Source organism: Rana temporaria, chromosome 13 (assembly GCF_905171775.1).
Source record: "Rana temporaria chromosome 13, aRanTem1.1, whole genome shotgun sequence".
NCBI lineage: Eukaryota > Metazoa > Chordata > Amphibia > Anura > Ranidae > Rana > Rana temporaria.
In genome coordinates, this window is record NC_053501.1 from 9354135 (window position 1) to 9367227 (window position 13093).

Here is a 13093-nt window from a genome sequence, read left to right on the forward strand (position 1 = left end):
TATTTTTGGGGGATATTTATTATAGCAAAAGGTAAAAAATATTGCATTTTTTTCAAAATTGTCGCTCTATTTTTGTTTATAGCGCAAAATCTATTTGTGGGAAAAAAAAGGACGCCAATTTTGTTTGGGAGCCACTTCGCACGACCGCGCAATTGTCAGTTAAATCGACGCAGTGCAGAATCGCAAAAACTGGCCAGGTCCTTTAGCTGCCTAAAGGTCCGGGTCTTAAGTGGTTAAATATAAAAAAAAAAAAAAAAAAAAAAAGGGAGCGGTCTTGAACCTCCTATTCTCGGCTCGCCCGCTGGTGCTCCTGGCTCCTCTGAGTGCCACCATAGAAAGCTGCCTGTGTTCCGGAGCCGAGCTGCCTGTGTCTATAGGCACAGACAGTGGGGCTCGGCCCTCTGCCCCGGCTGATTGACAGCAGCAGTAGCCAATGGGGTCCTGCTGCCTCAGCAAAGCCTGCAAAGTGAGGAGAGAGAAGAGCTGCAGATGGGATCACTGCTGGATCAAATGAGGGCTCAGGTAAGTATAAGGTGGGTTGGTGAGAGGGGGGGGGAGGGGATATCGATATCTAAACATTTTTTAGGTTTATGAAGAAATGCATTAAAAAAAGGGATAAATGTTTAGGCTTTATAATCACTTTAATATGAGAATTAGACGGTCTGGGTTTGCAGTAGCCGAGGACGGAATAAACACCATACATGACAAATTTTAATCCGCAGCGCTCGCCTGACATCCGTCATTATTATTAATGGAGCCCGGGTGCGCTGAGCTGGACCGGCAAGCTGATAGCCCTCCCATCTGTCTCCAGCCATTACGATATTAAACTGCTGGCCTCCAACCAAATCACACACTCTCATTAGACTAATTGTACCGCACATTTCTATCTCTGCTGGGCGGCTAACCCTTTATACGCCAACACCGGGGATACTACAGGGGAGCCGGGGATGTCTGTATTGGGGGGGGGGGGGGTAGTCAAAGTTCAGGCTGACATACTGCAAGCTAAAGTAGAACTGTGGCCTCCAATTAAAAAGAAAAAATGATGTGCCGCAGCACATAAAAGGGCACCACTTGACAGTACTGACCCTGGCACAGGGGCACCACTTGACAGTACTGACCCTGGCACAGGGGGACCACTTGACAGTACTGACCCTGGCACAGGGGGACCACTTGACAGTACTGACCCTGGCACAGGGGGACCACTTGACAGTACTGACCCTGGCACAGGGGGACCACTTGACAGTACTGACCCTGGCACAGGGGGACCACTTGACAGTACTAGAGCTGTTGGCGGCCCCTCCTCTTCCCTGCAGTTGCCACTAGCCAACACGGGGTCATGTGACAGAACTCGAGCCGTGGTTGGCGCCCCTTCTCTTCCCTGCAGTTGCCACTAGCTAACACAGGATCACGTGACAGTACTGGAGCGGTGGCTGGTGTTCCCTACTCTTTCCTGCAGTTGCCACTAGCTGCCACAGGGGAATACGTGATGAGACCGGAGGTGTTTTCGGTGGTCCCTTCTCTCCCCTGCAGTTGCCACTGGCGGACACAAGGGATCATGCGAAAGGAAGAACTGAGGGGCCATGCCTGAAGCTGTGTAAGGGGCCCCAAAATTCCTGATGGCAGCCCTGAGTGCAGTCCCAACAGTGCCCGCAGTGCTGTCAATCAGTGCTGCCTCATCAGCACGCATCAGTGTCTTATTTTATTTGTTTAGCAAAAAAATAATAAAAATGTCACATGGGTACAGTGTTACATGACCGCGCAATTGTCATTTAAAGTGCGACAGCGCTGAAAACTGGACTGGGCAGGAAGGGGGTGAAAGCGCCTGGTAGGCAAGTGGTTAATTGAACAAGCTGAAGTTAACCACTTCCCTACCGGGCCTATTCTGCCACTTCTCTCCTTCATGTAAAAATTGTATTTATTTTTTTGCTAGAAAATTAATCAGAACCCCCAAACATTATATATGTTTTTTTTCTTATTTTTTTAGCAGACACCCTAGGGAATAAAGTGGCGGTCATTGCAACTTTTTATCTCACACGGTATTTGCGCAATAATTTTTTAAACGCCTTTTTTTTGGGGGGGGGGGGGGGGGGGGGGGAAATGTTTCATGAATTATAAAAATAACAAAAAACAGTAAAGTTAGCCCAATTTTTTTGTATAATGTGAAAGATGATGTTACGCCGAGTAAATAGATACCTAACATGTCACGCTTTAAAATTGCGCACACTCATGGAATGGAGCCAAACTTTGGTACTTAACCACTTGCCGACCAGCCACCGTCGTTTTACGGCGGCAGGTCGGCTCCCCTGCGCGAGAGCACGTAATATAACGTCGGTTCTTGCGCAGGCCACAAACTAACCCCTTCACTGCCAGTGGCATTTTTATAGTAATTCAATGCATTTTATTTATCACTGATCGCTATAAAAATGCCAATGGTCCCAAAAATGTGTCAAAAGTGTCCGACATAAGGTCGCAGTACCAAAAAAAAAAAAAAAAAAAAAAAAAAATCGCTGATCGCCGCCATTACTGGTAAAAAAAAAATATTAATAAAAATGCCATAAAAATACCCCCTATTTTGTAAACGCTATAACTTTTGCGCAAACCAAACGCTTATTGCAATTTTTTATACGAAAAATATGTAGAAAAATACGTATCGGCCTAAATATTCATTTTTTTTTTAAAAAATATTTTTGTTTATAGCGCAAAAACTAAAAACCGCAGAGGTGATTAAATACCACCAAAAGAAAGCTCTATTTGTGGGGGGGGGGGGGGAAAGGACGCCAATTTGTTTGGGAGCCACGTCGCACGACTGTCAGTCGCGCAATTGTCAGTTAAAGCGATGCAGTGCCTTAACGCAAAAAGTGCTCTGGTCTTTGACCAGCAATATGGTCCGGGGGTTAAGTGGTTAAAAATCTCCATAGGCGAGGATTACATTTTTTTTTTACAGGTCACAGGAAATTGTTGCATACGCTCTAACACACGCAGCGATATGTGTTTGAACGGCGCTTACATATGCGGGCGGGACTTACATGTGTGCTCACTTCTAAGCACGAGCTACCGGGGACAGGGGCGTTTTAAATTTTTGTTGTTTTTTTTCTTAATTTTAATTTTTTGGATCACTTTTATTCCTATTACAAGGAATGTAAACATCCCTTCTAATAGGAATCTATTGTGACAGGTCCTCTTTATGGAGAGATGCGGGGGGGGTTAATAAGACCCCACATCTCTCCTCCAGGCTGGAAAGCATGAGATCGGGGAAAAAAATAATTCACAGATCTCATGCTGACAGCCACGATCACGGCTTTGTTTACTTCCGGGCGTGACGTCATAACGTTCTCCAGGCCCCCCCCCCCCCCCCGATAGCACGGGAGAGCCCGTCGCCTATAAGAACGATCAAGCAGCGGAACTGCCGCTATGATCATTCCCATGGTGCGCAGAATCGCCGGCTGCAAAGAATGATATCTGAATGATGCCTGTAGCTGCACCCATAATCCGGATATCCCCCCCCCCCCCCAAAAGTCCAGGACGTCATATGACGCCCAGCGGTAGGGAAGTGGTTAAAAGCGGATTGGTTACCATGCAGAGCTGCACCCAATTCTGAGTGCTCCAGTTTTAGTAAATCTCCCCTATTCTGTCTGCTCACTGGTGACTATACTCCCCCTCCCCTTCTTCTAATATAGTCTCATAGGACAGCGGGCGACGCTCTGCCGCTCTACGGTTGTGCTGGCGAGGCATTATTCTGCACTCCGAGAAATTGCTCTTCCTACGTGACGGCTGTCATTAGAAGGATCATTAGTCACTTTTAAATGGAGCCCATCGGAAAAAATCTTCTCTCAGCAAAAATAATAAAAGGGGAGCGCTCCTGTTCCAGATCACTCGGAATTTTAGTAATGCAGATTACAGCGCAGCTCCGCCCCGCCTCCTCCCGTGTGCTCCGCTCGCCTCTCCAAGACATTGTTTTTCTTTGTACAAAATAAAATCCAACCGTTTAGCCGCCGTTCACACCGGTGCAATCTGTCAGGCGATTTCACAGTTCCAAATGGCGTGACAAGTCGCAGCCCATTGCCGAGAATGGAACCGTTCATATCGCGATTATGAAAAAAGGTTTCTGCGCTACTTTACCGATTTCATTGCAACTTGCATAGTCTTCTGTTAAATTAAGTCGCAAGTGCGGCTTTGACATTGCCTGGAAAGATTTGCCCCCTTAACTTCTTGAGACCCGGGCCATTGTAAAAAAATGGCCACAAGGTGGCTCTATAGGTCTGGGAGGCTCCTCCGGCCACTGGGGGGGTGCGCACCCGGCGCGTCACTGAGATGCCGATGCGCATGCCTGGTGGCCGCGATTACCCGTTGCACAGCCAAGGACGTGGATCGTGTGTGTGTGTGTAAACACAGAGATCCACGTCCTGTCAGGGAGAGGAGACCGATGGTGTGTCCCTTGAACATAGGGACACAGATCAGTTCCCTCCCCCAGTCAGTCCCCTCCCCTCCACAGTAAGAATCACTCCCAGGGGACACATTTAACCCCTTCTTCGCCCCCTAGTGTTAACCCCTTCCCTGACAGTCACATTTATACAGTAATTAGTGCATAATTCTAGCACTGTTCGCTGTATAAATGTGAATGGTGCCAAAAATGTGTCAAAAGTGTTGGTGTCCGCCAAAAAGTCCTGACAAAAATCGCAGATAACCACCATTACCAGTAAAAAAAAAAAAAAAAATCATAATTCCATCCCCTATTTTGTAGCCGCTATAACTTTTGTGCAAACCAATCACTATACGCTTATTGTTTTTTTGTTTTCCCCCCCCAAAAAAAGTAGAAGAATACGTATCTGCCTAAACTGAGAACAAATTTTTTTTTTTTTTTTTAAATTGAGATATTATAGTAAAAAATATTGTGTTTTTTCAAAATTGTTTATAACACAAAAAATAAAACTCGCAGAGCTGATCAAATACCACCAAAAGAAAGCTCTATTTGTGGGAAAAAAAGGACGTCAATTTTGTTTGGGAGACACGTCGCACGACCGCGCAATTTTCATTCAAAGCGTAACAGTGCTGAAAGCTGAAATTTCGCCTGGGCAGGAAGGGGGTACATGTGCCTAGTAAGCAAGTGGTTAATGACCAGACCATTTTTTGCAAAACGTCACTGCATCGCTTTAACTGAAAATTGCGAGGTTGTTCGAAGCTGTACCGAAACAAAATGAATGCCCATTTTTTCCCCACAATTAAAACTATTTTTGGTGGTACTTGGTCACCTCGTCTTTTTTTTAAACAAAAAAATAAAATAAAATAATATTTTTTACTTTTTACTATAATAAATATCCAAAAAATTAAAAACGTCTTCATCAGTTTAGGCCAATATTTATTCTTCTACATGAAAAAAAAAAAAAAAAAAAAAAATATAGCAATAAGCGTATATATTGATTTGTTTGCGCAAAAGTTCTAGCGTCTACAAAATAGCAAATCGATTTATGGCATTTTTTTTTTTTTTACTAGTAATGGCAGTATTCAGCGATTTTTAGCGGGACTGCAACATTGACAGTGACACTTTTTTGGGACCAGTGACATTTATACAGCGATCAGTGCTGTAAAAATGCACCGATTGCTGTATAAATGTCACTGGCAAAGAAGAGGTTAACACTAGGGGGCGATCAAGGGGTTAAACGTGTTCCATAGGGAGGTGTTTCTAACTGTGGGGGGGGGACTGATTGGTAGTAGAGAGAGATCGCTGTTCCTGATCACTAGGAAAACACAATCCCTCTACTCCCCTGTCCTAATGGGGATCTGTCAATGTAAACAAACAGATCCCCGTTCTGGCTCTCTGTGGAGTGATCACGGGTGGCCGGCGGACATCACGGCCGCCGGCATCGGCTCCCCCCGCCATGCAGCGCCTGCTACGACTCTTAAAAAGGAGCTGACGAACACCTACGGTGATTTGCGGGAACAAGCCGACCTGTCGCAGTATGACGATGTCTGGTCGGCAACTGGTTAATAACCACATTGGCATCTTGAATGTACATTTGTGAATCTGCCTTTTTTTTGCGACACAACCCATGTTGAATATTATATGTCTTACGTAAATTGAAATACATTTTGTACTTTTTTTTTTTTTTTTACACATACTTGAGGTATTATTTTACTCAGCACCACTCGAAAAGATGCAATATGGTCGTCTGGAGGTGTTCTGTACACAGAGAGTATACAGAGCGCCGCCCCATAAATGTAATTAGCCTGCTTGTGTGTTTGGCTCAGTGATTTTCCCAAAAGTCTTCGCTAAGATACAAGTCAGATTTTAGGCATCCCCTGCAACAAAAATTACATTTTTCCTAAGATACTCCCAAAAGGAAAAATCACATCTATGGAATGCAGACCCTGCCACTTTCCTCATTACAGCCACGCAGGTGCAGCAACTGAGTGACAATTATGAAATCACTCCCATTATTTTAACTTTGCACATGGGGGGGGGGGGGGGGGGCGATGATCCCAGGTCCCTGGCCCTCCAGCACTGTGCAGGATCACATATTTTGCAGGATTTGTGATCTCAGCTTTCCCAGGATACCCACCTGAAGGACCAGCGACATCACCCAGGTAAGCCTGCCAGAGAAACCACTTCCAGATCGGGCATTTTCTGGCACTTTTTGTTTACATGTAACAATCTGTTGTTTTTTTTTTTTGCTAGAAAATTACTTAGAACCCCCCAAACATAAAAATATTTCTTAAAGCCGGTGCCTTAGAGAATAAATCGGTGGGTGTTGCCGTTTCATGCAGCATTTGCTCACCAATATCTCAAATGCAATTTTTGGGAAAAATACACTTTTTTTTTACTTTATAGCAAAACACTGAATACATAAGCCAATTTTTTAGAAAAATATAAAAGATGATGTAAATAGAAACACATCACACTTTAATGCCCGAGCCAGAACGGGGATCTGTCAATGAAAACAAACAGATCCCCGTTCTGACAGGGGAGGAGAGAGAGGTTGTCTGTTCCTAGATCTCTCTGTTCTCCCAGTCAGTTCCCTCCCCCCACAGTTAAAAACACCTCCCAGGGCACACACTTAACCCCTTGATCGCCCCCCCATGTTAACCTCTTCCCTGTCAGTGACATTTATACATTAATCGTGGCTATTTTTTTTTAGCTCTGATCGCTGTATAAATGTCAATGGTCCAAAAAACGTGTCTGATCTGTCCTCCACAATGTTGCAGTCCTGTTAGCAACTTAGAGCCCTTTCACACTGGTGCGTTTTTGCGGTAAAAATAGCGCTCATAAAACCCTCCAAAAACCCCTCCATTGAAATGAATACGCTGTAAAAACGCAGTGAAATGGTGGTAAAATCTGTGTTTTACCGCTATTTTAACGTTTCGCTATAGGCGTTTCCAGTGTGAAAGGGCTCTTAAGGACCGCCTCCTGCACATATACGTCGGCAGAATGGCAGGGCTGGGCACAGGCACGTACCTGTACGTCCTCTTTAAATGCCCAGCCGTGATCTCCGCCGGAGTCCCGCGATCGGTCCCTGGAGCTGAAGAACGGGGAGAGGTGTGTGTAACACAGCTTCCCCGTTCTTCACTGTGGCGCAGTCATCGATCGTCTGTTCCCTGATATAGGGAAACACGATCAATGATGTCACAAGTTCAGCCCCGCCCCCCTACAGTTAGAAATACATAACCCCTTCAGCGCCCCCTAGTGGTTAACTCCCAAACTGCAATTGTCATTTTCACAGTAAACGATGCATTTTTTGCTGTAAAAATGACAATTGTCCCAAAAATGTGTCAAAATTGTCCGATGTGTCCGCCATAATGTTGCGGACACGAAAAAAAAAAAACGCTGATCGCTGCCATTAGTAGTAAAAAAAAAAAATATTAATAAAAATGCAATAAAACTATCCCCTATTTTGTAAACACTATACATTTTGCGCAAACCAATCGTTAAACGCTTATTGCGACTTTTTTTTTTACCAAAAAATAGGTAGAATACGTATCGGCCTAAACTGAGGGAAAAAAAAAAAGAATGGTTTTTATATAATTTTTGGGGGAAATTTATTATAACAAAAAGGAAAAAATATTGCATTTTTTTCAAAATTGTCGCTCTATTTTTGTTTATAGCGCAAAAAAATAAAATATAAACGGAGAGGTGATCAAATACCACCAAAACAAAGCTCTATTTGTGGGGGGAAAAAAATACATACATTTTGTTTGGGTACAATTGTCAGTTAAAGTAACGCAGTGCCATATCGCAAAAAATGGCCTGGCCATTAGGAGGGCAAATCCTTCTGGGGGTGAAGTGGTTAAATTATTTTTTACACCGTTTTAATTTAATTTTTTTACCACTTTTATTGCTGTTATTGATGCAAACCCCCCTTTGTGACAGTAATAGATAGCGACAGGTCCTCTTTATGGAGAGATCTGGGTGTCTATAAGACCCCAAATCCCCTCACCTGCCCTTATAAGCATTTAAAAAAAAAAAAAAAAGAATTTGCATTTTGGAATACTTTTGATTTTTACAAAATGGCGCCGCTGACATCCAGGTGACCCAGAAGTGACGTCATGTCATTGCTTCCGGGTTACCATAGCGAAGACCCGATCAAAGCCGATCCTGGGCATTGTATTGGTCTCCGACTAGTCAGCGGACCTGCCGGCTGGTTGCTGTGTCTCTGAACCGGGAGAGCCTGAGCAAGTCGCAGAGGGTGGTGGGAGGACTTCCTCACACGTCAAGTCAAATGACGTACCAGATACATGATTTGGCAGGAAGTGGATAAGAGAATAAGGCGATTATTTCTAATATGTTTTTTTAATGCTTATTTTATTTATGGCTTTCACTTATGAAAACGTAGCTGTGTGAATGTGTAAATAATTTGCAGACCGATCACGAAAAATCACTGGCCCAGATTCAGGTAGCCTTGCGCTTTTTTTTACGTAGGCGCAGGGCACCGTTTTTGCCCTGCGCCCCCGCAAATTTTCTGCGCTACCCGCGATTCACGGAGCAGTAGCTACGTAAATTGCATGGGCGCTCCGGCAAAATGCCCGGCGTAAGCGCGCGCAATTTAAATGATCCCGTAGGGGGCGGGAATAATTTAAATTAGGCGCGTTCCCGCACCGAGCGTAGAGCGCATGCTCCGTCGGGAAACTTTCCCGACGTGCATTGCGGTAAATGACGTCGCAAGGACGTTGATTGCTTCAAAGTGAACGGCGTCCAGCGCCATTCACGATTCACTTACGCAAACTACGTAAATTTTAAATTTCGCGACGCGGGAACGACGGGTATACGTAACATTGGCTGCCCCTGCTAATAGCAGGGGCAGCCTTACGCGAAAACCGCCGTACGCAAACGACGTAAACTGCGTACGCAGGGCTCGCGTAACGTAGTGAATCGGCGTTAGTATGCAATTTGCATACTATACGCTGAGCACAACGGGAACGCCACCTAGCGGCCATCGCAAGAATGCAGCCTAAGATATGCGGGCATAAGAGCCTTATGCCACGCATATCTTAGGCTGCAATCGGTGTAACGAGGTTCCTGAATCAGGAGCATTCGTTACGCCGGCGCAAGTAAGCAATTGCGCTGCGTAACTATGGTTACGCAGGCGCAATTGCTCTTTGAATCTGGGCCACTGTCATTTGCCTAAAGTGGCCATAGTGCAGCATTATGCCGATTGAGGTATTTTAGGAAAATACTGCATTATGACCACTAGATGGGGCTGCCGATCACAGGAGACAAATGTATTAGGCCGATGATGTTGATGGCTGTGCAAGGGATTTACACAGGGAAGCTTTATAAACAGACCCATTAATGTTTTTTTTAATGCGTAAGTGGGGGGACTTCCAGATACGTAGAGCCAACCCCTTTTGTATCTCCTCCCACAAAGTACTGACCTATAAAGAGCTTCGGATTGCATTTGGGTACCTGTGTGCAGGGAGTGATTCTGATTGGCTCCATAGACAGACAGTCAGCAATGCCTGCATACAGATCCCGACAACACAAACTCCGACTTGGTTTCTACAAACTATGTGAACCCCCCCTACTGATATAACGACGAAGCGACATCTGAGATTGAGGCCGGAGGGGGTCAGCTATGGCAGTACCTTGAGGTTCCCTCTGTCCAGAGCGGCTGTCAGGTGCTTGCGGACATCGGTTAGCTTCTGCCGGGGCCCCTGGGGGCTGGCTCCTTGCTTGATGGGGTTCTCCTTTAAGTATTGCTCCAGTCCAGTCTCTCCCAACAGCAGCTCGGCCATGTCATCTGGAAAACACAAAGGAACCCTGAAACCGAGTATGGGAGAGGAAACAACCAATGGCCTGTGTTGCTGCTACCGAGTGTGACATGGTGCAGGCAGACAGGGCCCCCTGTGGGGTCCAGGGACAGACAGGCCCCCCCCCCCTTGTGAGGTGCACCGCGGACAGACAGGACCCCCCCTGTGTAGCATGGTGCATACAAGGAACCATCAGACAAGTGTGCTACAATACCCAACATATACACCCCGATATGAAGAGAGGTGTATACCAGAGTACAGAGTCGGTTCTACAGAGTGAGATATATATATATATAGTGTAGAGAGAGCTCAGTCATGTATAAAGTGCAATACAGAGAGATGTAGGGCTCTATAGAGATATATATATATCAGAGGCCTTGCTAGGGGGGTGCGGTCCACACCGGGTGACACCCGCTAGAGGGGTGACACCATCCCGTTTTATTTTTTAGCTGACATGCCCAGCCTGCCCTGTACCACCCCAGGCTGCTCTGTGCCACTCCAGCCTGCCCTGTATCACCCAGCCTGCCCTGTACCACCCCAGCCTGCCCTGTACCACCCCAAACAGCCCTATACCACCCCAGCCTGCCCTGTACCCCCCAAACATGCCCTGTACCACCCCAGCCTGCCCTGTGCCACCCCAGCCTGCCAAGTACCACCCCAGCCTGCCAAGTACCACCCCAAACTTTCCCATGCCACCCCAACTTGCCCTGTGCCACCCTAACTTGCCCTATACCACCCCAACTTGCCCTGTACCACCCCAACCTGCCCTATGCAACCCTAACTTGCCCCTATACCACCTTAACCTGTCCTATACCACCCCACTACACCAACCTGCCACTTTACCACCCTAACCTGCCACTATACTGCCCTATACTATCATTTACAGGGGCTGGTTTGGGGTGCGCCCCGTGCGCTGCCTGCTTGGTGCTGGGCACCCTAGACAGAGGGGGTGACACCATGTTTTACCGCACCGGGTGACACCAACCCTAGTGACGCCACTGATATGTATATATATACACACACACACACACTGTACATACACACACTGTATACCTCTGTAGATACCTCTGTAGATACCTCTGTAGATAGATATACTGTATATGGGTATATAGTGTGTGTAGATATATAGATAGATAGAGATGAAGGGAGGTATACAGAGAGGGGTGTGGGTTTCTATGGAGATGTGTGTGTATGTATATATATATATATATATATATATATATATATATATATATATATATATATATATATACACACACACACACACACATAGAAAGAGAGGGGTATACAGTATATATACATACAGATATGAGGTGTATATACAGTATATAGATGTACACAATGGTGTATACAGAGATCTGTAGGGGGTGATATATATGGAGGATGGGGGGGTCCCTGTCACCTCATGTCTCTCCCCCCTCCCGGTGTTCCCCGGTTCCCTTTTCTCCCCCAAAGTGTCCCCGGTTCCCTTCTCTCCCCCCCCCCCCGGTGTGCCCCGGTTCTCCCCGTACCGTTGGAGATGAGTTTGGCAGAGAGCTGCCTGACAAGCTCCGGGATCCGATCCCACTGACACTCCGAGCGGCTCCGCTCTATCTCCAGCTCCAGCCGGGATCCGGCCTTCCTAGCCGCCATGTCCGCCTCCGCCGAACCGGAACCCGCCGCCGGCCCGGAACACTGCAGTACTACCGTGCCGGGGAGACAGCGCCACCTACAGACCACTGCCGGGGAACTGCACCTGAGCGCCTCTTACACAGCGCCACCGCTGCCAGGGAAGCGAGACTACATTCCTCCTACACAGCGCCACCTGGCGACCAGTGCACGGGAACTGCACCTGAGCGCCTCTTACACAGCGCCACCGCTGCCAGGGAAGCGAGACTACATTCCTCCTACACAGCGCCACCTGGCGACCAGTGCACGGGAACTGCACCTGAGCGCCTCTCACACAAGCGCCACCGCTGCTGGGAAAAGGAAGACTACACTCCTACACAGCGCCACCTGGCGACCCGTGCACGGGAACTGCACCTGAGCTCCTCTCATACAGCGTCACCGCTGCTGGGAAAAGGAAGACTACACAGCGCCACCTGGCGACCAGTGCGCCTCTCACACAGCGCCACCGCTGCTGGGAAAAGGAAGACTACACTCCTACACAGCGCCACCTGGCGACCAGTGCACATGAACTGCACTTGAGCCCTTTTCCTACACAGCGTCACCACTGCTTCAGAAGCGAGATTGCACTCCTCCTACACAGCGCCACCTGGAGATCATTGCCAAGGAACTACACCTGAGCGCCTCCGACACAGCGTTATACCAGGCTGCTACTGTTCTCATCTGCAACTACTTCTGTTATACAGCGCCACCTGCCAGCCACTGCTGGGCACTACAACTAATTCTATCTCCTAATACCAAAACGCCACCTGCTGGCGACTGCTGAGAACCGCAGTTGCACCTTTAAATCGGTTGTAAATTCATTTTTGGAACTTCGCCTACAGGTAAGCCTATAATAAGGCTTACGTTGGTCTATCACACAAAATCCCAATAAAATACATTTAAGGTTTTTAACATTTCAAGGGGTATGAATACTTTTTCAAGGCACTGTCCCCGAGAACCAGCAGTTCAGAGATCTCCCGGCTTCTGCTTCATTAATTCTGTTAATCTGTGCTTCCTCCACCTACTGCTACTTCTATTTCCTCATCATTACCACACCACTCAAAAGAGGGGGGGAATTCTGACATGAGGAAGCAAAGCCCTGCTTTTACCAAAATGGCCGCCTCCACACAGACACACAGCCAGGGGCGGACTGACAACTCATGGGGCCCCCGGGCAATAGAAGATTATGGGGCCCCCGGGCTTACAG

General features: G+C 46.9%; 1 protein-coding gene across 3 annotated transcripts in view; it reads right to left on the reverse strand.

Annotated features, from left to right (window-relative positions):
- Positions 1 to 11956, reverse strand: part of TTC7B (tetratricopeptide repeat domain 7B) — a 130645-nt gene extending 118689 nt beyond the window's left edge. For 2 of the 3 annotated variants that reach the window (XM_040333195.1, XM_040333194.1), the window contains exons 1-2: positions 11751 to 11956; positions 10075 to 10229 (exon numbers count right to left, since the gene is read on the reverse strand). In XM_040333195.1, coding sequence (XP_040189129.1) covers positions 10075 to 10229; positions 11751 to 11871 — 276 coding nt within the window. In that variant the 5' untranslated portion in view covers positions 11872 to 11956. The remainder of the gene's footprint in view (positions 1 to 10074; positions 10230 to 11750) is intronic. The other variant, XM_040333193.1, reaches the window with a different exon arrangement.
- Positions 11957 to 13093: the final 1137 nt, after the last annotated feature.